The sequence below is a fragment of the Calypte anna genome, chromosome 1 (assembly GCF_003957555.1).
Source record: "Calypte anna isolate BGI_N300 chromosome 1, bCalAnn1_v1.p, whole genome shotgun sequence".
In the NCBI taxonomy this organism is placed as follows: domain Eukaryota; kingdom Metazoa; phylum Chordata; class Aves; order Apodiformes; family Trochilidae; genus Calypte; species Calypte anna.
The window spans coordinates 134,119,265-134,147,131 of record NC_044244.1 but is presented as its reverse complement, the minus strand read 5'-3'; the positions used below and the strand labels follow the sequence as shown (position 1 = coordinate 134,147,131).

The following is a 27,867-nucleotide window of genomic DNA, read 5'->3' as shown; positions in this document are numbered from 1 at the left end:
AATTTCCTACTTGGCTTTTGTTTTCCCACCTACCTGAAGAAACTACAGGCCAGAACAGCCACAAGTAAGCCAACACAAAGAGGCAGACAAGGCTACCAAATATCTAGTATTTCCAATTTAGAATAAAGCAACAAATCATCCTCACTGTTTGCCAACACTTTGGCTTTTTTTAAAAAGCTACAGTGCTTGAATTACAGTTTCAGAAACCATGTTACAAACCCTCTGCTCCTGCAGGAGTCTCTCCTTTTTCCCCAGGACCAGGGGTTGCTGTAATTTCAGGAGAAGCCTTTTCTTCAGCCTTCTTCTGGGCTTCCTTTGGCTTTGCTGGTTCTTTACCACCTTCCAATTCTTCCTTCTCTTTCTGCTTCCTCAGTTTGGCTTTTTCTTCCTCACGTTTTTTCCTTTCACGTTCTTTTTTTTCTGCCTTCTTCTGAGCCACTGTTTTTACTTTGAATGAAGGTTCTTCTTCATCATCTCCACTTTCAGCAGCAGGAGTGGATTTTGATTTTTGGTTTTTCTTTTGTCCTTTTCTGGACTGGGAGAAGTCATCTGATTCATCACCGCTCTCACCTGTAGACACTGCCCCCCCACGCTCTTTTCTTTTCTTAATGTTAGTTTCATCTTCTTCTGACAGATCATGCTTTTTATTTGACTTCTGAGTTTTCCCTTTGCTTTTCTTAAGCTGTGTCTCGTGATCATCATCATCGCTGCCAGAAAGCATATCTTGTTTTGCTTTCTGAGTTTTTTTAGATTTTTTGTCTTTATCTTCCATTTCTTCACTGTCATAGTCATTTTCCAGATTGGCTTTTTTAATCTTTCCTTTCCTTTTTTTATCTTGTTTTGATAAGCTTTCTTCATTGTCATTTTCAACCTGGTATTAAATAATTAAACAATCAGCCATGAAAAATTACTTAGCTATTGTAAGCTAAGAAAAAGCACTGACAGATGTCAAGAAAAACTCTAATTGAAGAGGAAGCCTAAAAGCAGTAACTATTCCCACTGAGAGTAATACACCTCAGTTCACAAATAATTTATTCTGATTGCCTCTGAATAATTATCAGCATCAAGACATGGCTTCTGGTAAAATTTTTCACATTTTTCTAAGAAAAAACAATCAAGAATAACTAGAAGTGCAGGCTAGCTGCATGTTTCACATAGGATCTCTAACTACATTACAACACTAAAATTTCTCTGGGAGAGAGCTGTCTTGTATTTAAACTATTTTCTTTTAAATAGCCCCCTTCCCTCTCAGTGTTCACCTTTCCTGTAGAAGGTTCCCTGTCAACTTTCCCTCCTTGTGCCTCTATTGACAGTTCTTCCAGTTCCTTCAGGATATCATCTTCACTAAAATAAAAAAAAAAGTTATGGTACTTAAGTAACAGAGTTTTTGTATAATGGAATAAAATAAGACATACAGAAAAAAGGGGAAAAAACCCAAACTTACTCAAAATCCTGTTTCTTCTTCTCTTTTTTCTTTTTGCCTTTGGCTTTCTGAGGCTCTTGCTCCTTTGCAGCTCCTGCACCTTCTATCTCAGCAGCAAGGGCATCAATATCAATATCATCTTTTGCACTAAAATGAAAAAGGAAAGCAAGGTTATTAAGAGTTCAAACATGAAGTTTATGTAAGTAAAACCCATCTGCATAAAGCAAACAAAAACTTCAAAATGTAAAATCCATCACAAAATAAGCAAGAGAGAGGCAAAAACTTCATTTAACAAACCATTTTGCACCATTACCTTACTCAGCAGGACAAAAAGGAAAAAAATTATGCATTTCATCTGCTTGAAAGGAGGTAGAAAAGTAAAACATGTTCAGTTCTTTCAACACTGGCTTTAAAAGTTTAGTTGTAAGAGTTGATAAAACTTACTGGAGTGTTTACCCTTCAAATCACAGTAGGTGTCATTGCTAGAAAAGCAGCCCCCATAAGCATAAAAATGAAGCACAAAGAAATACTAGAGTTTGCTGAGTACTAAATTGCAAGTACTTATCTGTTCCTTTAAATACCTTTCAGCAAACAAAAAAAGCTATGGAACTTTTATTTAGCAAATAAGTAGAAGTTCTTCACAACTTCCAGCCTACAACTGCCTATGCTTTGCCATCAGACTGAAAAGTTTTTTCTTATCTTTCAAGAAAAGAAGTTACAGGAACACAGTTCAGCCACAAACTAGACTCTAAAGCAGAGCTTAAAAAAAAACACCAATGCAGTTGGCAAGCAATCATTTCCACCACTTGCCTGACTACTGCCTCTCCCACCACTAAAGAAAGCCAAAAGAACTTTCACCAGGCATCTTAAATATGCATCCTTCCTCATTAAATCATGTTTCTCTTTAAAAAGCATTTTCTTTTCTTTCTATAAATAACCTCTCATCTTCAACTACGCAGAAGTGGCTTTTTCCCCAGCCTTTATCAACACTGTAGTGCAAATACACCTTTTTCTTGACTCATACCACAAGAATGGAGCAAAAACTGAGCCTACTGACCAAAGATTTTTCCACCTTATCACACTTACACCACAATTGTAAGAAAAAAGACTTACTTGTTCCCTGCTTCACACTTAGAACTTTGGTACTCAAACCAAAACTGATCTATTGAAGCAGCAAATATCAGGATGCTACTTTGATCACAGCTTGCAGTTTCAAAACCAAACATACTATTAACACCCTCTTCTATACATGGGCAGAAAACTGTTCTTTGTTTAACAATTTCACTATCTTAGTTATTACTACTCACTCAGGACAAATCAGACAAAGGCTGACCCACCAAACACCTGGATCTATATCCAGAATATAAAGGAAATAAGTTCCAAATTCAAGATCTCCAAGACATCATCCAATTCAAAACTACCAGAACTTCAGACAATTCAGAAACCCAGAAGTTGAAGATTAATAATGTAATTATTCCTTCAAAGATTGAGATTTCCTTTGTAAAAGGAGAGGGCTGAGAGAATAATTTACAAGCATTCAGTTGAAATGTACAAACCTGTTCTAACCCAAACACAGGGCACAAGGTGTCGCCAAACACCATAGATGTGACAATAGTACAAATAAGCAAAAATAAGCTTCCTTGTATTTATTTGAAGGCCAAGATTATTTGTATTTTAAGATCTAATTTTCTTCTATATCAACTGAATGAACCACACAGAAAGCAGCAGAATTTAGCACTTCGTTGTATAGTCAAGAGGAAAAAAAAACCAACATGCCTTGAATATACCCAGTGGTATTTCTTATGTGCTGATATGATAAGTAACACATTTCTAAAAGAAACGTAACTCTCAAACAACACAAGACTTCTAAACCAATCCCTACTTCCCCGAGAGGAAAGAATAAACTTTTTGGCCATTTCCACCTTAAGGGCAGCTGACTTGAGGTTTCAGCAATTTTAAGAGCTGTTTTTATAAGCAGTTTAACAGGCTGTGTGCTGGGGGTATCACAGACAGATGAAATTGAAAATGTCAACAATCATCTCTACACCTGGAGTTAAGGCCCTAATATCAGGCTAACTCTATTACATAGAGGCCCACACACAGGCCTCAGGTTTCTTTTTTGCATTAACTGCAGCATTACCAGTTTATTAAGCACGTTGGCTTGCTTCCTCCTACACTAGAGGTTAATGGAGAAGACTGAGTCAAATCCAGGGTTGGAATAGTCTGAAGAAACCAAAACATAAGTTGTATTACTACTTCCATATGGCTAAGATCCATAGTAGTGGGAGCAGTACAGCCACGGTTGTACAGATATTAAAGAGCAAAGTCTTTAAACAGGTTATAGTCTGCATAGATTGACTTTTCAGATTGCAACTTTTCAGAAAGTTATGCTGCAACATATATCATACACTTTTTATATGCTATTAGCAAAGAGGATGTTTATGGTACCTTCTGTTTTCTAGGACACAGACCTTAAGGGAGTGCAGAGCTTATTTGTTTTTAAACCAGTTCTAGTTAACTGAAGCTTGAAGAATAAAACTTCTTTGGGGGGGAAAGACCCTTTAATCAAACAAGGAAGAAACTAATTGACAGACTGTAAGAACAGTTTAGGAATAGTAATGAAGACTTAGCTGTAACAACAGTGGCATAAACTTAAGAACCTTTCCAGCCTTGGCTTCCACTGCTTAACAGTTAAAAACCAAACTTTTTGACAACATTGCCATTTACTAAGAGACACAGCAGGCTTCACACATTGATAAATTACCCAGCAAAATTAAGGCTGCATGCAATACACAACAATAAATACTGTAACTCTTCTTCAGAACTGTAAAGCAAGAATATTATTGGAAAGCCATGGAATTAATTTCTGCTTCCATTACTAGTTTATTCCCACACTCACCCTGAATTTCCTTACCCTTTTAAACTCTATTCATATTCCACTAGGATTTTTTAACAAAAGAAATTTGAAAGGAAGATCAAGAAGGTGCCCTCTACCCCTTTCTGGGAGACTTGTGTGGTAAGGAACCCACTGCACTTAAGACAGACAGCAGGAGAGTTTCTTTCCTATTGATATTGGAAGACACACCTAGGAACACCTTTCCAGTAAACTTTTTTAAGCAGTTTCAGAAACCTGAACACTTGCAGAAACCTCCCCCTCCTCCAAAATATTACCACACAGCCTCTCTTCCTTCTCCATCCAGCCTTTACAAGGATCTCAACCTTAACCCCAACCCTAAGTGCCCGATACAGGAACCCAAAAGCACCGGTATGCTCAGTTTTCAGTTCTAACCTCGAAGTGCTTTCACATGAAGTCTTCACATGCAGACTTCACAGTCTCACTGCCTTAGGCCATTCAAGCTCATGCTTTGGACTCAAAAGGAGAGCTGCTGTTGATCAGGTTCACACACCAAGATAAACCTATGTTTTCCTAGGACAAGTGGCTCAAGGAGGTCTGGAAAGCAAGAAGGTGAAAGCAAAGTGCAACTGCACTGCTGAGAAGGAATTATTGCACAGATTTTCCTTTGTCTCTGTTTCAGAAGGGAAGACTGAGCCACCCTTCCTTTTCACAGACTTTTTGTACCAGCCTCTGTTTTTGCTGTCATTTCTGAAGAGAACTCTGATACTGCTACAACAGCATTTCAGTGCAGTAAGTTAGAGCAAGAGTTAGGTACTTCACATACTTAACTTCACTCAAGCCTAAACAATTTTCAAAACACTTAATGTCTGCACACATTCCTCTATGGAGGTCTTTGCTTAACACAGATAAAAACTGTGGGAGAAATCCCAGCAGTCAGGCTAAAGGATATGGCAGCAATCAATAAAACGCATGCAGAGATCACCATATTTCAGATACAAAGCAAAATTACTTTTCTTTAGAGCTATATAACTGATTTTAGTAAGTGTTCTGCACTTTCTCTATGTAATTTCACTGCCTTCTGCACTTCAAAGCAGGATTATAGTAATATGACTTCACATTTTTCCCAGGCATTTTAAAAGTAGCATACAGAAACATCCACATACTTTATACTAAGAAACTGGAGTGCTCCCAAGTAAGTGAAGATTTCTAAGTCAGGAATGGGCAAAAAAGGAAATTCAACATCTCATGCAATCAAAGCATCAAATCAGGCCAGCAACAGAAAGTTATGCTCCAAAACACAACCCAAGCTACTTGAAGTACATGTTAAGCAAAACCAGTAGCAAATAAAGCTACAGTCTGAAATCCTGCCCATAAGAGAATGTACAGATCATATTCAGTGTGAAGATTAAAGCAGAGTTCAGAAACAAAATGAAAAGCTACCTACCACCATCCAGTCAGATGTACAAAGACAGCCAGTAGCTCTGCTATTTATAAGATCCCACACAGTTGCAAGCTATTGAGTCAGAAAAGTGGAAAGATCATGTGACTGAGAGATGCATGGTATCTAGAAAAAAGTGTTTCTCTTGCTAGCACAGTGGGGAAGTAATATTTAAGACTAGAATCTCAGGAAAACAAACAAAACAAACCCCTCAGCTTTTACATAACATCCGCTAAAAAAATTACTAGGGTGTTGGGCTTTTTTGTTTTTTCAGAGGGAGGAGGGTGGGGAGGTGTTTTTTAAACACAAGAAAGCAGCACAGTTTTGGAACAAGCTCTTTTTATGACGCAATGGTCTGCAACAGGCAGAACCTAGAAATTCCCTGTAGAAGACATAATGAGGTCAGAGTCCACCCTAACACAAGCTTTGATTTACAGATGTCCAATCTTAAATTAATCCTAGTTTCCATATAGTTTCCTATGATCAGCTTTAGTCTTTTAAGGGCACATTTTGCCATTTTGTTCAAATACTTAAATTACCAAGTTTCATAGCTTCTGACACTTGTGCACAACCAGTGATATTTTTTAAGTCTGAAGTTTTACCTTTTCTTTTGCAGTCTAGGATACTACAGCTGTTAATTTGCACACATCTCACCAGAACACAAGTTGTCATGCTCCAAAATAAAGATTTAAGCCTACAATACCAAAATGAGGTAAAAATCAACTGAGCTTCCCAACAAAGTATTTCACAACAGTTCCAAGCATATTTTAATTATCACTTCTCTCTTCCTTGGAAAGTTCAGAAATCCCTCCAAGTACTGGCATAGTTAATATATTAATTACCGGGATTTTCTTGGTGTGAAGCTTCCATACTAATGACAAATACTGCACTCAACATAATCTCTATAGCAGACAAACCTAGGCATAAAAACTTGAGAGACTTCTGGGCATTGCTCCAGAAAAAAAGACAAATGTGGGGAACACAGCACTACAGCTATCGCATTAAGAGACAATAGACCTTTAGCATTTTTCTTTGCTCAGTGAACTTTTGCAGCTGAAACAAATAACTGCTCTTCCTTGCCAAACATGCTCCTCCAGCTTCCCATGCAGGAAGGACAGCCTTGCAAGTCAATAGCATTTCACAGATACTCTCTGGTAAGAGACAACGCATTAGCAAGACCACCAGCAAACACGTTTTCCTCAGGGTCTTAGAAAAGACCACACATAATCATGACTTTGAGTATACTTATTACAGAACCTACAATACATCTCCCCAAACACGGGTCAAAACTTCCTTATAAACAGGCACTACACGTCTATGCATGGCAGAGATGGCATTTCTGACCAGGCAGCTGGAAGATAAAGAGCAAAGGAAACTATTAATCCACACATAAACCAAAGGAGTGGAGCCACGGGATTAATTAGCACTACACAAAGGAGCTGAGTTGCCCTCATTTATATTGAAATTAGTTAAATGAAACAGCAGAAATTAAATGGAAGATTTCATCTTAATGAGAACAAGCCCCTAACTACTGGAAATCCAGCATCCAGCTTTACAAAGTCAGCAGGGTAATGCTCTCTTGCTGAAGCTGAAACTAAAACTAAAGGGTACATGCAGAAACAAAAATCACAAGTACTTTTTGATCCAGTGCACTGCAGCACAAATACGATTACTAAACCTTGCCTTCACCTTACAACTGAGATAACAATTAAAGTCAAATTACTCTAAAAATATTTTAGTTAGGATTGAGTTTGAGCTGTCTCTGTAAAGATGAAGTTCAAAGGTCAGAAAACACTGTACAGTTAAAAACAGACTAAAAAAAACATTCATGTGCATGGGGCAGAAGAGTCAGTAAGCTGACACAGTAAGAAAGTTGCATCACTCCTGTGAACTCACTGTCCAGATTCCTGCATAATCAGAAGACTCAGTTTTGCTGAGGCAACTTTGGAGATATTTCATCATTTACATGACACCACCTCTACTAACCACCTTCAAAGGTACTTACCAGTCATTAAGTCATTTTCTTTTGCTTTAAAAAAGCAGCCCTTGAACTTCAAAGAGACTGAAAATAAGCTGACCTATCTGTTTCCACTTGTTGGGTTTTCCAATAGTTTCAGGCTAAATAAAACTAAGACTTTTAGGCTGGTCTTTACCATTACTCCCCTAGAATGCCCTACAACCCACATATACAGAGGATGGGTGAGTCCAGTAATTAGGATGCATTTCTAAATAGAAGCTTATCCAAAACTAGCAAGTTGTTACCAATTTGTAGTTGTATTTACTTGTAAGCATCAAGATAAATTAGCGTTCTCTCTTCCAAAAAATAGTTCTTCCAGAGCAACTGGTTTTAAATGCTATAGAACATAAACCACTTTGGAAGTGATTATTTAATTGTTCACACACCACCAACTTGTTCTTTAAGTGGATTATGATATTGAAAATGCAAACATCTGCTGGCTCAGCAAGGCTATTCAAAACATAAAATCAAAACCTCGGCCTTTTCCTCATTCTTACCTGCCAAAGAATGTGAATGCTACATTTTTTTTTTTAAAGTAGAAGCAGCCACCTTGCTTTTCCTGCTGAAAACATTTAAATTCCTTATGCCCAAGACAATATGAAATTCAAGAAAGAATGAACTGCAATCCTTCCTCAGATCAAGCAGTGAAGGAGTGTCCACCTGAACACCAGCTATGCAACTGACCACTGGAGCTGGCAGTGCTTAACATAAAACAAGACAAACAATAACAAAAATCACAACCCCAGAAACAGGCCATCCTCCCCCTGCATTTTCCTCAAACTATGGGAAGAAGTGACTTCCTTCCCCATTCCCAAACACCCTTTCCCATCTCATTAACTCAGGCAATCTTGGACCACAAATAATTGCAGAAAAGACTTTTTTGGCAGCAGATCATACCAAAACATCCGAGTTGTACCGTGGGCACGTAAGCATTAAATCCAGTGCAATGGAAGCAGTTCCAGCATGCAGCTGGGGATGGCAAGAGGAAGACCACAAGTACTGAGACCTATGACAACTGAATGAAGAGTGATGTGAAACTATACCTCAGCTACATTTCCCTAGTAAGATGAAGGAAGCTGGTGAAGCTACCTAATTACATGAGACAGACAGCAAGAAGTAAAATTTGACTAAAAGGGTAATTGCTTTTTATTCAGGCTCCCAAGACAATTATTCCATTTTTAATATTAAAGAGTCATGCCTTCTCTTTCAAGTTGGGCTAGGAAAAAAAAAAAGAGTAGAGTAACTATTGGGTTAGAAAACATTTTAAAAAAAAAAAGACAGAGAATATAACTCTTAGCCCCAATAAATTCTATGAAATCAAAGTCTCCTTCATAACACATGTAAAAAATAAATAAATACAAAAAATTAAAAGCTCACCACAACTTAAAATCCTATTTAAAACAATATACCAAAACTTCAAGATAAAAAGCTTCTGTTGTGGCTAACAGTTGTCAAAACAGAGCTTTGGAAGAAAAGAGCTCTTCAAGGTTCAGTCCAAATGCTTATGTCCCCAGATAATAAGATTACTGAAAGCATGGAATATAAAACACTAAGTTAAGAACTAGCATTTGGTCTTCCCATTTAGAACAGTTCATGAAACACACTTTAGATTGTCTATAATCCTGAAAAGCAAAGGATGCCCACCTATATTAACTATAATGAAAACCAATACTTCTTACAGCATCTATCTAGACATACTTCAGTGTTAAGAAACCAGATTCATGTCTAAAATCTCCACTACATTATCATAAAAGAAAAAAAAAGTGTCACACATGTCAAGAGTAAGTCATTAGTGCTGCAAACACCCAGAGCATCAAAACACACATCTTCTGTAGGATAACAAAGGCTTTCAGAATAGAACATCTACCAAACTGCACTGTACTTTTTAGCAAGCCAAACCTGATGACTGAATTCATTATGTGCACATAGAATTTGTCTGCAGAAATATTATTCCCTCTATAACTCCAGAAGACTCTTTTTATAGAGGGAGTAGGAAAAGGAGTATTATGTAAGCATTAGAAGTTACTACACTGGAGATTTTGTCCAGAACTGTAACCTTGACTCCCAGGCAGCTTTTAAGTGATGAAAAGCACAGAATAAACATATAGCGTGAGCCCAGAGCCAGAAAAACATGACGGTACTGATATAAAAAAAACAAAGGTATATAGAGCCATCAACTTGTCTGGACTGATATTATGAGTGTCAACAACAGTAAAGTTTAACTTACTGTAAACCTCTCTATCCTGAGTGAAGCTTTCTAGAGATCTTCACGGAACTGAAAAAAAGTTTTTGCAATTCCTTCTGGCTTGTCATGTACTATTTTCATAAACAGCAGTTATACATAAGGTTTAGATGCTTTCAGGCATAGATGAAGAGAATCAAGATTTCAACAACTGCTTAAACAAGAAAAAATAATACAAATTTTACCATTACTACAGATTTCCGAAGATACTTAGTCTTTTTACAACGATGCTTTGCTTACAAAAAAATCCAAACAAAATGCATAAAAATAGTTTTCCTACAAACACGGAAGGCCTATATTAGAAACTGTAGGTTTGGGGGAACAGAAATACACATTTGCAAAGAACAAGCCAATAAGCTTTTGTCATGGAGATACTATTTTGCATTCTTTTATTCCACCTTTCAGTACAAAAGCCCAGCATCTTCCAGAGATTTGCAAAACATGGATTTGAATGGTTTATCAGCTGTTTTATTTGACAGAGCTCTATAAAGCTCTGCTTGTGGAAATATTTTTGAGAGGCTGATAGAAACAGTTACTGCGAATTTTCTGGTGTACAGAATGTTTCAAAATGACAGGCACTTGAAGGCTTTCTAGCTTTCACAGAACTTGCCCACAAACCATTAAGAAGACTTTACTTAACACTAATAAAATATGAGTCAAACAGAATGACTAGTACACAATACCAGTAATTTAACTGGAAGAAGATAAAGCAATATACAGCATCAGCAACAGCACTGTAAAGTCTTATTTTAGCAGCAGCATTCACTCTTGGCTGCAGAATCGCAGCTGGCACCTGTAACTTCTAAAGCAATAGTCAAGAATTATCAGTGGTATGCCTAGGCAACAGTGCATAATATTAAAGGGCAAAGGAATAAACACACCTAAAGTATACCTACTGGAAGCTAAGGAAAAACATGAAGATGACTTAAAGCTGGAAGAATAGATGGAAAGATGCCTATTCCAGGCAGGAAATAAGCTGTAACATACAGCATATAACACACTTACTTAAAAATCTAAAGCATCGGTTTGAGGCTTGAATTCAAAACACCGTTCTGTAGTTTACAACAGCCTCTCTTCACACACATTAAAAAAAGAAATTCTACACTCAATTCACAAAGACACTGGAGGAGAACCTTGACATACCTTCTGCCATTACGGCTCTATCCAAGAACCAAAGCATAATAGGAGTCCCTGGAAGAGCTAGATTATACATCAGAAAATACATTCTTCCATTAGGAAAGACTGGAAATTCAGATACCTTATATTTTAATTGAAAGGTCTGCTATGAAGATTAGTTTGAAAATGAGCAATTAACACAACCACCAAAATTCCAAAGAGGAAGCAACTTCCATACAGCTTAGGAGCTATATATGACCCAAGACACTCTCCACTTTCACAAAGTGCCTAACACACCACTGAGTTTTCCTACAGCAACCATGGATCTGACCACTGGAGATAAATAGGTTCTTCATGGACAGATGCACACTGATCAAGTGACAGGAGTCAATAACAGAGTTCCAAAGGAATACAACAGAGGTGACTGGTATAGTAGAAATGGATTTTTTTGGAACACTTGTTCAGGTAGCAATCTTTGTTTGTAACAGGTTATGTTCCTGCATTCCTATTATTTCCCTGTCACCACTGCTACCATCTCATTCATGGTCTTGTCTCCCTATGCTTAAAACTCTCTTCCCATGACAAAATCCATCCTCACCCTCATTTCCAAGCACACTTTCTGGACATGTATCAATACTTATCAGTATAACATCTACTGTATTCAGCAGAAAAAAAAGATGGGGAAAACCACACAACGGAAGTCAAAGCTCAAAGTCAAAGATCGAGTGGAGAAAAGCAGAATAAAGATGACTTTTACCTTCTTTAACTTGTCTCAGAATGTCAGAAGACAAGCAGAAAACTTCCTTCCCACCAAATGAACTCTCAAACCAATATACACAGCTCACACATACCACCTGCATCTTCCCACATGCACTGCAAGTTATGCCCTTTAGCTGCCACATGTTATGTGAAAGGCAGCCAAAAGGGATGCAAGGGATTATACCTGTAACAGTTGTCAGTGAAGGAAAGAGAGGAAAAAAAAGGGGGAAGCAAGTAACTCTGCACAGCACAGAACTAGAACTGAAGATGTGGGAGACAAAACTGACTGGAAGCCTCTGCTTCCACAGAAAATGGAAATGGAAAGGAGACTGGTGGGGGATGACGAAGCCCATCCTCAAAGTAAAGATGCCAGTATGTGATGCAGCCTCTTTTTCACAGAAATCTGACATTTACAGGGGTAACAGCTAAAACCAGCACCACCAGATGATGGTACAGACAGAGCCTATTTCAAAACATCACTGACTTTCCAGATCCATCCTTGCTCAGTCTAAACGTGCAGACCTGTTTCTCAAATACACATAAATTTGAATTCTTCTTCCACATCATCCCTCCCATTGCCACACAAACACATAGCCCTGTGACACAGTATCACCACTGCCAGCAGCAGCCTGGAAGCTCCATACTACATTTGCAAGACCTTAGGACCAAACCCTGTCTGGCTTACCTTGGCTGAACTTTTCTTGACCTGCCTTCAACTTTTACTTGGTTTGGCTGTGACAGCGATTTCTCTACCTGTCCAGGTACCTATGCTTAACTGGTTCTACTTTTGTTTATTCAGGCATGCTGTAACCATAGTTTCATATAGACAGAAGTAAAAAACAGTTCCTCTGTATTGAACAAGATATTTCAAACTCTACAATAATGATGGAAAGAAATACAGGCCTGATATGATAGCAGAGGCCTTGGGAAATGAAGACACAGGATGCAGTGGAGAGGAGCACAGGCAGGGGAGAAACAGAGATGGCTTCTATGCAACCCAGCACTGGACATTCCACAACTCACCAGCAGCTGGCTAAGAGAAATGCAAACCTGGACAAAACTCATTTTAGGGGTAACAAACATGAAAGAAACAGTAGCTAATAAATACTGCCTTTCACAGTGTTGCAAACCAGTGACCAGCAAAAGCACACAAGCATACAAAGATGACCTCAAGCAGATCCTATAGTGAAGATGAAGGAACCATCAACACAAACACACTGCATGTCACACCTAGCACTAGCAGCTCACCATCATCTGGGTGAAATCACTGACCTCAGGACTCAGAGCAGCAGTGAGATGGCAAGTGTAACTATTTTTACTTGCATTATTGTTCTTTCTGTAACAATTAGATCTGGGCTAATAATCATTACGCTCTTCGATTTCAATTATTCTAACAATAAACTTTTCATTTCTCTTTTAAGGCATGTTTTCATTTTTTAGACATAAGTAAGATTTTGCACGGAGCACACAACAAGAGATCTAAGCTCAGTCATTTACTGGGACACATAAGAAAAAAGTATTCAGCAGGCACCAAGACTGCCAAAGTTTCCCCTGCACACTGGACAGTGTCACTGGAAGGGCCCCAAACAGGTGGTGCTTTGGTACCCAGAGGCTTCTGCATGATTGTGGCATCTACAACACCAGGTACAAAGACAAGCACTAGGTCTTCTTTACAGCATGAAAATCCAACCTCTCCTTCTTTCTCAAATAAATCTTGATTTATCTTCTCACCAGAGCTGCTCCAAGATGTACCTGTGAAATACAGCTCATGAAACAAACTAACAACAGATACTACAAAGCAGCATACATGGTATGGCAAAAGGTGTGAGTAAACATAGTCAGTCAACTAAAATACTCATTATTTGGAAAAGATCAGAGAAACTAAAACAGTTTACACCTTAATCTGGCAAAGGGTAACAACCTACCTCACTAGCACCAACTTCCAAATGCAATATACATATTGGTAGTACGCACTGCTTACAGAAGAGATTACATTTTGTGAAATAGCCTTCATTGGGAGCACTTTCATAGAAGAAACTCTTAATGATTCAAAAAGGGTATACAAAATGAGCAGTCAAGGTAAGGGAGAAAAGTCAGTGTTTCCAGTTCGCATTTTAAGACAGCAGTTTTCAAATTAACTCTTTGACAGTGTTAACAAATAAAAGCACTCTCCAAATTTATTTCATCTTTGTGTTCATTATTTTATAGTGATGTGTAACAACAGTAGTGTACATCCACGCAGCAGTAATTAGTCACTGTTCTGTATGGTTAATATAACCACTGTTCAAAGAATTTCTTACCCCAAAAAAAAGTTCAATGACAGGACAGAGTCCAAGATGTCAGACACATAACCACAGAAGGGATCCTTTCATCCTGCAATAACTAAAATATCTAACATTTGCATTTATTAAATGTGCACAAGACACCTAGTTATACCATGATATATGGTACTGTCTCAAATTCAAAATAATTTTTAAAAAAACAAACAAACAAACAAACAAAGAGGCACAAAACCTCCGCTTGATTCGCTACAATAGAACGAAGAAGCTATTTTTAGCTGACAACCGAGACCTGCGCTCACAACCAGCGACACTCGGCCACTGCCTACTCCCGGACAAACACCCCCGAGAAGCCGGGCGACTCTCAGAGAGGAACCTTTCAGAGGGAACGCAAAGACGGCGGCAGCAACGCAGCCGCTCCGGCCCGTACGGCCGAGTTCCTGCTGCCGATGCCAGCCCCGGCGGCCGCCGGCCTCCCCCCACCGCACCGCAGCCCGCGGGACACTGAGCCGCCCCCCGCGGCCGCCGTCCCCTCGGGCCTCCAGCACCGGCCGGGCCCTGTACGCACAGCCGGTGCCGCTCTCCCGGGCAAGGGGCACGACCGGGTCTTCCGCCCCACCGCCGCCGAGCCGAGCCGGGCCGGGCCGGGCCTGGCGAGCCTCGCCTGCTCCGACGAGGCCGCGAGCCCCGGGCAGGGCCTGACTCAGCGCCGCGGCACCGGCGCTCGCCGCTGCTGTCGGCAGCCCGGGGAAGGTGGCGAAGAGAAGGGGATGGGAGTGTTAGGAGGAAGAGGAGGAGGCACCGGGCGCCCTACCTGTCCTCGCTCTTGTTCTTCTGCTTCTTGCCCATGGCGGCGGCCCCGGCGCTCTCTCACCCCTCCCCGCCGACACCCGCCCGCCCGCGCGCAGCCCCGCGCATATGGGATCAGCCGCCCCTACCGCCCGCCCCGCCGCGCGCCGCGCACGCGCCCGCCCGGCCCCGCCCCCCCCCGCCGCGCCGGCACGCGACGAGCAAGAGAGAGCCGTCTCAAGGGAGCGCCTTCACCGGGCGCTAGCGCCCCCTGCCGGCCGGAGGGTAGAGGAAGCAGGCGGTGCCGGGCGGGAAAGGAGGGGACCGAAGGGGCAGCTGCGGCTCCGGTGGCGGGGACGCGGCTGCTCTCGGGGGAGGGTGCGGGGGGGTGTTCCAGCCACCGGCTGCTTGAAAGGCGGTTTGTTTACGTCTGTTTGGTCCTCGGCGTCCAAAGTTCTGCCTCCCTCTTCCCCCCTCCAAGAAGCCTTCGCGGCGCAGCGATCCCTCAGAGGAGAGGCCGGGCGGTCACAGCTGCTGCGGGGCGGGGGAAGGGGGCCCTGAGCTCACGGGAATACGGCGAGAAGTGCTGCTCGTTACGGCAGAGGGGCCCTCAGGTGCAACCCCATCTCCTCCTGGCCGCGTTTCTCAAGAGCAAAGCAAACTGGACCTGAGCAAACAGCCGGTGCAGACATCACGCCCGTTCATGTGCTTTGTTTGTGAGCTGCACCTTTGCTGCTGCTGTCACCCCCCGGTGCAGTCACTCCTCTTGCGGCCATGAGCAAGCCTCGCGGTTCTCATCTTTCAGCTGCAGGATCCCCACCTCCATCTTGCTTCACTCCCTACAGCCCCCACCTCCCAACTTTTCTACCCTTACACAGCTACAACTCCTTATCAGCTTCTCCCCCTCAGGCTCCCAGCGGGCTGCAGATAAGGCCAAGGGTTTTATCTCCCCGCCCCACCTTCCCTCATCAGCGTACTTCAGAACCGGCGAGTCAGATTTCCAAGAAAAAAGAAATCAGAACACTTGTGGTTTTGTTTTGGGTTTTTTTTTTTTTTAAACCTCACACTTTAATATCCCGTTATTTAAAGCTTTGGATCTTTTTAGCGCTCTCGCAAGAGGGCCCAGGAGACGACAAGCCCCCGGCTACTCCATCACCGCCGTCTTTCAGCCCCGCCTGCCCTCGCCGTGGCTCCGCGCGGGCCGCCCTTACCTCACGGCATCGCCCCGCGGCTCCCGGCCGTTACGCGCCCACCGCGCCCCGACTCCCTGCGGGAGCTCGGCCTCACACGCCCAACCCCGAGAAGGGGTCCCCCCAGAAAAGGGGGCGGCGTGTTCCTCCAGCCCCCGCCGGCAGCCTGGCCCAGCAGCCGCAACAACCGCCCAGCCCGCGGCTGTGCCACACCGAGGGAAGGGGTGTGGGGAAGGGGGTGATAGGACGCGCACCCCTTTCGCGAACAAGCCCCGCCCAGAGTGGCGCGGCGGCGGGGACGCCTCCGTTGGGGCGTGTCAGGGGAGGGAAAGGCGGAGAAAGGCGGCGGTTGCTACGGAAACGGGACGTGGGTGGGTGGGTGGGCAGCACCTCCCCGCGGGGTGGAGCTGCGAGACGGGAAGGGGGATGTCGAGGGTGGGATCCACCCACACCACGCACATCCTTCCTTCCTTCCCTCTCTCCACACGCACCCACTCCTCCACGGGCCGCTCCCGGGCGCGGTGACACCCACAGCGGCGCGGAGCCTGCGTGATGTGCGCAGGGGTGCCGCGGGGACGTGCCCGCCGCCCCGGCCAATGAGGGAGCGCTGCGTGCGTTCGTGCCTGCGCGCTCACCCGGTAGGCGTCGCCGCCGCCCCCCGGGCTCTCGCGAGAGCAGCGCAGACGGGGCGCTACCGGCGGGGCGGGGAGGGAAGGGGAGGGGAGAGGAGAGGCGCGGAGCGGCAGCGGCGGCAAAGAGGGGTGAGTGGGGTTTGTGTGCGTCAGTGCTTCGGGTGTTTGGGGTGAGGGGCGGTGGGGCCGGTACCGCGGCCGAGAGGTGGCTGAGGCTTTCCCCGGAGAGCTTGTTAGGAGCTGGGCGGGCGGGGGGACGTTGTCTGTAACGGCCCCCGCGTATTATCCCGTCATGTGCCGACCCTCTTGACTCTCGGCCCCACTGCCGGCGGTCCCGGCCGGGCCCCTGGCCCCCCTCCCCGGCGGAACGGGCTGAAGTGTTGCCCGTCGGTAGTGCCGAGTCCTCCGGGAGCGGGCCTCGGTCCCAGGCCGGCTGCTGCGGAGGGATCGCCTGTTAACAGCCAGGCTTCCGCGGCTTGGGGAGCCGGCAGCCCGGTGGCGACTACCGGCCGAGCTGGAAAGTGTCTGGGGTTGAGTTTATTTGCTTTTCTTCTTGTCCGCTCAGAGGACAAGCCTCTCTTTGTCCCCTCTGAGCAAGGTTCACTCCCTCTCCTGAAGAGCTGGTGGCCTCTGGTCGGCACTCTAGCAGGGTTCCTGTTTCCTCCGGAACAGCAGAAGGGGGGATAGGAAGCACTAACTTTGTAGTTAGCAGCTTCGGGGAGAAGGACTCAAGAGGAGGTGCTGCAGGTCACAGCGTGCCTGTGACTCCGTGTGGGAGCAGGCTCAGCACTGCTGATGTTGCATTACGCTTGGAATGCTGCCGGGATGTTGGTATTTTGCCCATCGCTATTTAAAATGCTTTCCGGCTCCTGCATGCAGGGTGTTCACAGAGCCAAGGGCACCAGGAGTTTGGCTGTCTTGAAGGAAATACAACCAAGAGTACTCTGGAACTCAAATTCAGCATATCAGATCTGTGGCCTGCAGGCTGAGACTTTAATTCGGGTGACTGTGCACTGTCGTCATTTCAGAACTGTCACTTGTTACAGTAATAGCTTTTTGTAGCATAAATTTATTGGGGAGAAAATCAATTAGGTTGGCTCAGCTTTTCATGGACCCCAGTCTTAGTATTTTTTAAGTCTTTGGGTGGGGGGAATGTGGCAGAAAATCAGTTTAGCCATGTTTCTTCACACAGCAATTAGAGAGTGGTTGTTGTTGGTTTTATTTTTTAAAAAAATCCTTTTACTGGCAGCCACTAGGGTGTTTGCAATAGCAGTTTTCTGGTACTAATTCAAAAAGTGTAATTGCCTAAAGCATTGGCTGTTGAGTGCCATGCCTGCCTTTCAGCTGAGGAGAAGCGTGTGGATTGAGATTTAAATATGTTGATAGACACCAGGTACCTAAAGTAATTAGGCTTAAACTACTGGCATACACTTATATGCTGAGCATTGCTTAGGCACATTCTGAGACGTTTTATGCCTCCTCCCAGCAGCTTGGAGGTTGCTGGTTGCATATTCTGGTTTCAGCATGTTTATTACAAGTATGTAGATCTGGTTCAGGGTGGGTGTTCTTTTAGAACTGGTGGATTTTCTTCTTTATATTGACTAGTCATTTCAGGTTCATGTGCATTTTAAACAGCTGGCTTTGGGACTGAGAGAATAGGACTTGACTGGCATCTTTGTTGCCATCTTTGTTCAATATGAAAATATTCTCCAAAAGTGGCTGCAGTATAGAAAAGAGCTATCTATTTGTTATCTTCAGATAGCATAGCATTTTGTTTCTCTGCAGTGTGAACTGCAAGTCAGAGAGGTCAGACCTATAATTAGTAGAATCACAGAGTAATTGTATAAATGGTAATTCCATGTATTGCTATTTCTGCAGCTCTGAAGAGATCACATTCTAGTTAAAGATGGCTGCTGATACCTCTGTTGAAATACTTCAAAAAGTTCTGGAGAATGAAATACTTCAGACTGCCAAGGTTGTGGAAGAGCATCTGGATGCTGAAATGCAGAAGCTGGACCAAATGGATGAAGATGAATTGGAATGCCTTAAACAAAGAAGACTTGAGGCACTAAAAAAGGCCCAGCAGCAGAAACAGGTAATTTCTGTTGGCTCTTGAGGTGTACAGAATAACAGGCTTTTTTTCAAATCCTAGGGAAATTGTATATGTGAACTAAGTGTTTTGGGGTTGTTTGTTTTGTTCTTCTTCTCCTCCCCTTTATGTGCTTATTAATTTAAATGATTCAGGAAAGCAAGGGACTGTCCATGTGTGTATGCTTTGTGTTTTTTAACAGAAGGCAAGAAGAAACTTGGTGCTTACAGTTAAGGATAGGACAAAGAGAGTGATACAAAGGCTTGAGTGTGTCTGTGTTGCCTATACATTGCCTTATAGGCAACCTAATTATAAGGATAACCTTCTGAATTCTGGAGATTGTTACTTATGGCATGCTTTTCTCTTAAGGCTTTTAGTAGAATAACAATACAGAGTCTTCACTTGTTTCTGAGGTGGAATTGTTTATCCCACTCTCCTTCTAACCTAATGAAATGTTGTCTTTGCATGACTGCTCATTTCTTCTTGTAGGAAAGAAATTCTGCTTTGGCCCCTGATGCCTCATGCTAAATTGTGGTCTTTATGCTTTCCAAAAAGTGTTTTTGAGCTTAGTTCTCACCAAAGGTTTGGTAACATATGGTGTGAGAACTGATTTTTTAAATAGGGAAGCCATAGGTTTCTTAGCTTTTTACACGTAAGCAAAAGAAATAGGATGAGCTGTGGGAGAGGTGACTGGGTTGGTGTTCTGGCGGTGGTGGAACTCATAAAAGCTAGTGCCATTCTTTGAAATAGGATGTTTCAAATGTCATTGCATGGCTGGAATGCTGGAAGACAGGCAATGTTTCTGGATTTGGTTCTCTACACAGAATTAGAGAAAGTGGCACACTATTTGCTTATCTTTAAAAAGTTCCATTTATATTTGATTCTACTGATTTTCAGAAGTCGTAATGCTTGGATGAGAACACGTGGTAGTTCAGTGAAAGCTTGTCAGTTGATCTTAAGTCACTGTCCCCATGCATTTGGAAATGCAAATTTGAAGTAGGATACGAGTCAGCAAAAGGAGTGTACTGCCATGCTATTCTGAAATAGACTTGTGCAGAGGGAATTAATGCATACTCACTGTTGAAGGACAGGCCACTTCTTGATTTGTAATCATGATGACTACTTCATGTGTTCATACTTCTATGACTTTTTAATGGGTACAATGTCCAGAATATTCTTTGTTCTATCCTAATTTAGCTTACAGGATATTTTTGGCTTGCTTGGAAACTTTTTTTTCCTTCAGTCTTCTCAGATAAAACTGCAAGACCAAGAACAGTCATGTATTTAATTATCTTTTTTCCCCCTATTGCAAACATAAAGCTTTGTGACCAGTTCTGTCATACTATACTACTTCAATCATTTGGCTTAGTTTGTACGTGTTTTAATATCCTACAATTAACTTTCAGTGCTGTAGAAGCTGGGTATTTTCTTAGGGTGCATAAGTTGAAAATCCAGGAAATAAGCTTTTTGTAAAATGTATTTCCACACTTAAATCAGGCAGGCTTTGAAATTGCCTGTAAATTCTAGCTTATTAAATTTTGTTTTCCCATACATTTTGTGACTAATGGTGCACGTGTGTTTTATTAATGTTTTCTGGATAGCAAGATATCTTCAGTGTATATTTTGTAGATAAACATAATCTATTGCAGATAGGCTTTTTTTCTCTTTTATAAGAGAAGGAAAAATTAGAAAAAAAATTTTAATATATGTAATTACTTGAATAATTTTTAGACAAGTGTTATGTGTGAAAAAAAACATTTTAAAGAGAATAGCCCAGCCTGTCAATTAGCAGTTTTCAAATGCTGAGAATTTTCTGTTGTTAGTGAATAGCCGAGTCTTACGGAGGGGCTGCACTGCAAAAGTTTATGTAGCTCTGTGCAAGAGTTGCATTTCATAGAATCACAGAATGTTTGGGTTGGAAGGGATCTTAAAGGTCACCTAGTTCCAACCTCCTTTCCTTTGGCAGGGATACCTCCTACTAGACCAGGTTACTCAAAGCCCTATCCAACCTGGACTTTGAATGCTTCTTGTGAGAAACCAGGGACAGCTTCTCTAGGCAACTTTTGCCAGTGTCTCACCACCCTCAGTGATGACTTTCTTCCTAACATCCAATCTCAATCTACCCTGTTTCAGTTTAAAACCATTACCCTTTGTCCTAAGATTTACATTCTCTTGTAAAAAGTCCCTCCCCAGCTTTCCTGTAGTCCCCATTTAAGTACTGGTTGGCTGCTATAAGGTTTCCTTGGAGCCTTTTCTTATGCGGGCTGAGCAACCCCAACTTTTTCAGCCTGTCCTCATAGAAAAGGTGCCCAAGCCCTCTCATTATCTTTGTCACCCTCCTCTGGACTCACTCCAACAGCTCCATGTCCTTCTTGTGTTGGGAGCTCCAGAACTGGACATAGTGCTCCAGGTGGGTTCTCATGAGAGTGGATTCTCATGAGAGTCTCCATTTCCTAATAAGTAAGGTAGCCTATCTGTTGTTGACAAGAAACAACCCAAAAGTATTGTCAAGCCCAGTGGCATTTACATAGCTTCAAAACAGAACTAAAGGAGGGAAGTAATTGTTTTCTCCTTTACTGTATGAAATGTGTTTCCCCTGCAAACTTCCTATGTTTTTTTTCCTAAAAGCATGTGTCACAGGTGCAGGAATAATAAAATCCATACTAATTATTTCCTTTTATGTTTTTTCAAAAGGAGTGGCTTTCAAAAGGACATGGAGAATACAGAGAAGTCCCAAGTGAAAGAGACTTTTTCCAAGAAGTCAAAGAGAGTAAAAATGTGGTTTGCCATTTTTATAGAGATACAACATTCAGGTATAGTAAATAAGCTATACTCAAGGAACCTTTTTTTATAGATGTCTATAAAAAATAGATATTTTCTTATGTTCTTTCAAATCCCACAGATAATCAGGCATATTAGAAGTATGCAAATTCATTCATTTTCCAAATTTCACTCCCTTTTCAAGATATTTGATTTTTTAAAAAGTATTTTCCATTCCAGTTAATCTGCATGTGATTTGAAGACAATATTCCCTTACACAGCTGATTAGAATATAAAGGCATAGCTTGTTTGACAGTATTAGAGAGAGTCCTGTTTTTCTCTATTGATTTAGTTTGAGGAACCCAGGTCTGTAAATAAAGTGACCATACAGAAGCAGCATTTCAAAAAGATGGCTTTGGTTATTCCAGACAGAGATATTCTGGCAAACTAAAGTGAAAATATAAATAACTTGTTTAAGCATCTTCAAGATTCAGCCTTTTACTTTGAAAGGATCTGTGTAATTGCAGCTGCGTTCCCTTTGTGCCTGTCTTTGCTTACCCTTGAAAAATGACATAATCACAACCTAGATCTGAGAAAATGTCCTGACTTAGAAGGGAACCTAAAATAAGATCTCCCACTTTCTTGCAAGAATTTCAGGAGTTCTGGGTTGTTGGCTGTTTCTTGGTGGTTCTGTCTGGATCTGTTGACATGCAGTTGCAAATTAGTTTGTTTCAGGAGGAGCTGGTTGCACTGCTTTTGCTTGATGAGTTAGGTCATGTGTCCTTCCCAAGATGTTATATTCTATCTAGTTTATAGAATATAAGCTGAAACAGCTGCAATGTGAGAAACTGAAAGAGGTCAGAGTTGAATTGTGCAGGGAGGTACCTCCATCCTACATTTTCCAAAATAAATGTTTAAGTTGCAGAAATACCTGAAGCAGGTGTATTTGGTTAGCTTTTACTCAGTAAGTTGAAAGACTGTCTGCAAATAAAGCAGCTTTAAACAGGTTTGGGTTGTTTCTTTCCTGAACCAACAGTGCAGACTCAGACAGGAGAATGAACTGTCTCTGAATTACTTTGTAAAATGTGTCACACTGACAGCCAGCTTGAAGCTAGTGTGTCAGGTTTTTGAGCTGAAGTACCAAGTTGCTTTCATCCTTGCCCACTCCAGCATCTTGATCTGTTTGGCTCTGCCTTTGAGTTAAAGGACAGTCACATCACAAAGTTCATGCAGCTAAGCATCAAGAAGACAAGAAAGCTGAGATGGCAGGTGGCAAGTCTGCAAATCTCTGCCATCTGACAAGTATTTTGAGCTGTTCATGTTACTGTTTTTTAGCTGAGAAACAATCATTGTGTGCTCACTTCTGTTTCTTTCAACAGAAAAGTGAAATATTTTTGCCTATAGCACTACTGAAGCAGTCTGCAAATCACTTTCCCCTCACCCTATACAGTGAGTTACTGCATCTTCAGTTGTGGAGGTAGTGACTGAAAAAAAACCCTAATGTGTAACATGTTGAGAGTACTTTTCTGAAGATGTGAAGTACATCATAGAGAACTTTTTCCTGCTATCAGGCACTGAAACTAAAGCAGGAAGAATATAAGTCAGAAGGAAATTTCATCAATAATTCCTGGCATCAAGAAATGAGAGAGGCTTTCAGGTGTATGTGGGAGTAATTAAGAGTAAATCAGAGAAATGAATGGTGCACTGTGCAATAAAGGTACTCCAGGTTGTTATTTGATTAGGAATTAAATCCAGCTAACTTTGAAACACTTTTTCTCTTGAAATTAAATTAATTACAAAAGTAGTATCTGAGGAATTAACATCATAGAACTAGTTCTTTCCTATTCTTTTTAAAGTTTCTCTAAAACATGTAATCTTGAGCTTACTGATTTTAACACTTCAAATATTTGGGTTTTTTCACAGGTGCCAAATAATGGACAAACATTTAGCTGTGTTGGCAAAAAAGCATGTTGAGACAAAGTTCTTGAAACTAAATGCTGAAAAAGCTCCTTTCTTATGTGAGAGACTGCGCATCAAAGTAATTCCCACACTAGCACTACTAAAAGATGGAAAAACACAAGACTATGTTGTGGGCTTTACTGACCTCGGTAACACTGATGACTTCACTACAGAGACTTTAGAATGGAGATTAGGCTGTGCAGATGTAATTAATTATAGGTAATTAATTGCTTCGTCATTGTTTGTTTGTTTGTTTGTTTGTTTCCCCAATACACAGTGCAAAGAAAACATGCTTGCATGCAAGAGTATCTGTAAGTTTTGATCTGTAACTTTGATAATGTTGAGTGTTTAAGCCACCCGAGAGTTTAATCCAGTTATTTAATCTACAGACTTTGGCAAGGGGAAGAAGAGAGTGTATCTTTGGCAAAGTTTTGTGCTCACTTAATGTAATGAGCATTACATTGTCCTTTTTGTACAGTAACAAAAATGGAGTTCTTGCCACAAAGTGCATCACACACAAGGTGACACAAGCTGTGTTGCTTTGTTACATCCTTTGAGTGGCATGCATCTAATGTAATCCTTTATAATAATCAGCTATGGATGGTCAGATGTCACAGTGGCAATTCAGTAAAGTTTGAGCATTTGTAATCACTTCAGAGAAGACTCAGTCATCCTTAAACTGCATGCTAGTCTGTATTACATGAATCTTTTTTTCCCAGTGAATATCACAGAAAGTGAAAATAAGTTGTACAAGTACAAATAAATTTCTGTAGCAGTAAAATACAATCATAATACAGTCACTTTAATCATAAGTCCCACTTTTAGGACTATGGGATAGAAGGCAGTAGAAGGTGACTAACACCACGATAGCCTAACCCTATAGGAGAATCTTTACCAGAACTTTCTGTTTTGTTTTCCAGTGTGGCTAAAATGTCATCTTTATCTTTTTAGATTAATTTTGTTCTTTTGTTTTAAACGTCTTTGGCTTTTTTTGTGTGTATATTTCATTATCAGGATTTATTTCAGGATCCATTTTCTAAATCTTTGCAAGAAGTAGTGTTGCACCTCAAAGGCAAAAAAGCTACTGTTCAGTTTAATTTAATAGCTGTTGAACTTTGAATTAAATGACTGAAATAAAAAATTATAATTGAAAACAAGTGGTAATACCCAGTTCACTAGCAATCAAATACACACAGGAGTCAAAGACAGCAACAGGCTTTTATGGGAGAAATCTCTCAGTGGAGTTATACCAAGCTGCACTGAATTTGCAAAGTGTTAGTACATTGGCTTAGGGCATAATTGTGCTTGGTTCTCAAATGCACTTGTACTGTGCATTCTGCTCTTAGCTACTTGTAGAGTGTGGGAGTTTTTTCATTCTTTGTTCATTTTGCCAGATCCTGAGTTTGATAACTCTGACTTTGCAAAGTGAGCCATAATATCTGCATAGCCCAGGAGACCCATTCCAGGAGACATCCATTTATGTACAAGTATTGCATTTCCACACTGTTCTCAATGTAATGTCCCACTCTCTAGAGTTCCTGAAAGTATTCTTCCTCAGAGCTTAGAAACAGAGCCTTTTCCTTCAACCTGTGGGGTAGCAGATTAGTGACAGGCTATACTGTTTTTAGGGGAACAACTGATCAGGTCACATTGTTTGACCAAAATAAGGATTCAAGCTGTGTGTTCGCTTGTTACTGACATGTAATTAACTAGTAATCAGTGAATTGTACATTTAAGATAGGTACCAGCAAAATGTTAGTACCTACAAATCTCTAAGCACCCTTCTACAGTTCTTTCCAGAAGGTTCTAACTGCTCACTGACACTTCAGTGACCCATCACAGGTCATGTGAGTGAGAACATGCACACTTTTTCAGAGCAAGAGGAGGAGATTGCTTTCTGTGTGCACCTATGCTCTAGGAGATGAGGGTGATCCAGCTTTATGTGAACTCCTGTTGTTCCCAAACACCCATAGCCCCACAGGATGGTGACAGAACTCCCACAGGGCCACACATAGTTCTCTAGCTGGAGTGCAGTATCTGTTGGGGAAGCTGCTCTGTCTGGCCTAGGCAGAGATAGTACCAGGTGACTTCTGACAGTACAGAACCCAGATTTGTCTCATCTGTTTCTCCTCTGAAGTCCCTGCTACAAAATTTTAGTTTCTTTTGTACTTCTAGCTCCTCACGTGCTTTAGGAACTCTTTCTCTAATTCCCCGGTGACAGTTCAGTTTGACAAATGGTTGTCTTTAGCACGATCAATTTGCAGAAAAAGCCCTTTCAAACAGGTTTGTGGGTTTGATTTGTTTTGTTTTACTACTCACAGTTGTTTACACTCACACTCCTGTCTTAACTACAGTTAGTTAGCCAGGCCATTTTGTGCAGGGTGACCAACACCACAGTGGCTTTAGGGTGGCTTTAGGGAGTAGGGTTTGTGTTCTCTTATAATGCTCTTCTGAAGAAACAGGTGACTAGAGATGCTTCTCACTTTCTGCATTAATACAGCTTTAATCAACATGTCTTACTTTCTTCTTCCAGTGGAAATTTGATGGACCCACCTTTTCAAAGTCAAAAGAAATTTGGAACCACCTTTACGAAGCTGGATAAGAAAACTATCAGAGGGAAGAAATACGACTCAGATTCTGATGATGACTAGAGGAATAGATAAATGCATTTGTAAATCATCTTTTGTTTATGCTTGGTACATTTCTAAGAATGTTTTTTATAAATCTTACTGCTTTTCATTACATCTGCATATAACACTCATTTTTCTATACAGTTTTATACAACTGAGTCAAAGCAGAAAAAAGTTAGGGTTCAGTTTGTTTTTTTCTTTCTTTTAGAAGTTATTTTTAATTCAAAAATCTGAGCCTGTCTAACTAAATAACATAGCAGACGATGAACTTTGTGTTAAGTGTAAGGTTATGAGGTGTTTTGAAATAACTGTTAGAAACAATTGTACCAAGTCAGACCAAAGGTCCCTCTGGCCCAGCATCCAGTCACAATGGCTAAAAGCAGATGCACAAGGAAGAGTGAAAACAGACTGAGCATATAACAGTGCTTTCTGAGAATACACTGTAAGAAAAAAAGTGACTCAGGGAACTCTGTATATGAGAGCATTTGCTGGTTAAAAAAAAAATCTCTAAATCCCACAGTATTGTAGCATTCACATCATTTGGCAAGGAGTTCACAGTTTAACTATGTTGTGTGAAGAACTATATTGTTTTCCTTGAATCTGATAGTTCTAGGGTTTTTTTATAGTTTATTAAAGGAGATGATAGACACTTGTGAAAGATTTTTCCTTATAATTTCCTCTTCCAGTTGTCTTTTAAAATATATTATTCCTTATATTATCGGTAAAGCACCACAAAATTACTATAAAAGGAATTGTGCATTTTGAAAAATGATTGCTTATGTTATGGTGCCATATCATGATACTTAATAACTACATTGCACTATAAGTTGTAAAAAAGTTGTAACTTCTGTGAATTCTGCAATAGATGGTCAAGAAAAATGCCCTTTTACCATCTCTGTATGCTGCATGTTAAAGCTGATACAGTGGGTAATAGCACACAGCAACAAGGGTATTGAAAACGGCCTTGTTCTTGGGTGTTTATGGTTCTGTCGTTTTGAATGTGTGGTTTTTATAGCAGGTGGTTTGTACAAGAGAGTAGAATAGACACATATTTGGGAGAAACCTTGATCCATTAAGTTTAGATATAGCACTGTGTACTGTTCTTCAATAATGAACACAATTTTCAAGGGAGATCTTCCTTGGATCTCAATGTAAAATTTCTGGCTAGGTGAGGAGTTGATGAAGTACCTTTTCATTTAAAAAAGAAAAAAAAAAAGTTTGGTGTGTGCTGAAGGACTCTTTTGAGGTGGTACTTTGAATCCAGATTCAGCTGGTCCAAAAAGCAGTGAAGTGGATCAAGTCAGTCTTGCTGCTTTTTAATGGAGAACACTTCTGGGCCAGCCCAGCAATACATCTCTAAGTTCTAAAATATATATTTTCTTTCTGTTCATGTACATTGAAATAAAATTATTTTCATTCTAATGTTGACTTGTGCATCCTTTCAATTAAGGTGGTGTGGGTTACATTTTTTCTTTTAATAAGGTCCATCGGAAAGTCGCATGTACTCTTTTTAGACTTCTAGCAAATTGCTTACAGGTCTGTCAAACATTGCAACATCACTTCGAGAAGGCAGTCTATTTAAATTGTACACAGCTGCCCATTAATCTGCTAGAAGCATAAATTAGACTTCCCTCAAGCTGATCCCCTTTTTAACATATAAACTAGATTCACTAGAAAGCACGCTTTA

General features: G+C 41.2%; 2 protein-coding genes across 4 annotated transcripts in view; one reads left to right on the top strand and one right to left on the bottom strand.

Moving 5' to 3' along the window:
* The window catches only part of EIF5B (eukaryotic translation initiation factor 5B), a 35,765-nt gene extending 20,702 nt beyond the window's left edge, over positions 1 to 15,063 (bottom strand). For both annotated transcript variants that reach the window (XM_030465016.1, XM_030465025.1), the window contains exons 1-4: positions 14,946 to 15,063; positions 1,445 to 1,570; positions 1,260 to 1,344; positions 220 to 871 (exon numbers count right to left, since the gene is read on the bottom strand). In XM_030465016.1, coding sequence (XP_030320876.1) covers positions 220 to 871; positions 1,260 to 1,344; positions 1,445 to 1,570; positions 14,946 to 14,980 — 898 coding nt within the window. In that variant the 5' untranslated portion in view covers positions 14,981 to 15,063. The remainder of the gene's footprint in view (positions 1 to 219; positions 872 to 1,259; positions 1,345 to 1,444; positions 1,571 to 14,945) is intronic.
* Positions 15,064 to 16,790: 1,727 nt separating this feature from the next.
* Positions 16,791 to 27,602, top strand: TXNDC9 (thioredoxin domain containing 9). Of its 2 annotated transcripts, none has more exons than XM_030465037.1 (5): positions 16,791 to 16,871; positions 18,621 to 18,837; positions 21,526 to 21,644; positions 23,515 to 23,769; positions 26,084 to 27,602. In XM_030465037.1, the coding sequence occupies exons 2-5, from the start codon at positions 18,649 to 18,651 to the stop codon at positions 26,199 to 26,201; spliced, it is 681 nt and encodes a 226-aa protein (XP_030320897.1). In that variant the 5' UTR covers positions 16,791 to 16,871; positions 18,621 to 18,648; the 3' UTR covers positions 26,202 to 27,602. The 2 variants fall into 2 exon arrangements, with proteins under 2 accessions (XP_030320897.1, XP_008496282.1); XM_008498060.2 differs by lacking the exon at positions 16,791 to 16,871 and adding an exon at positions 16,923 to 17,573 and having other exon boundaries at positions 26,084 to 26,397.
* Positions 27,603 to 27,867: the final 265 nt, after the last annotated feature.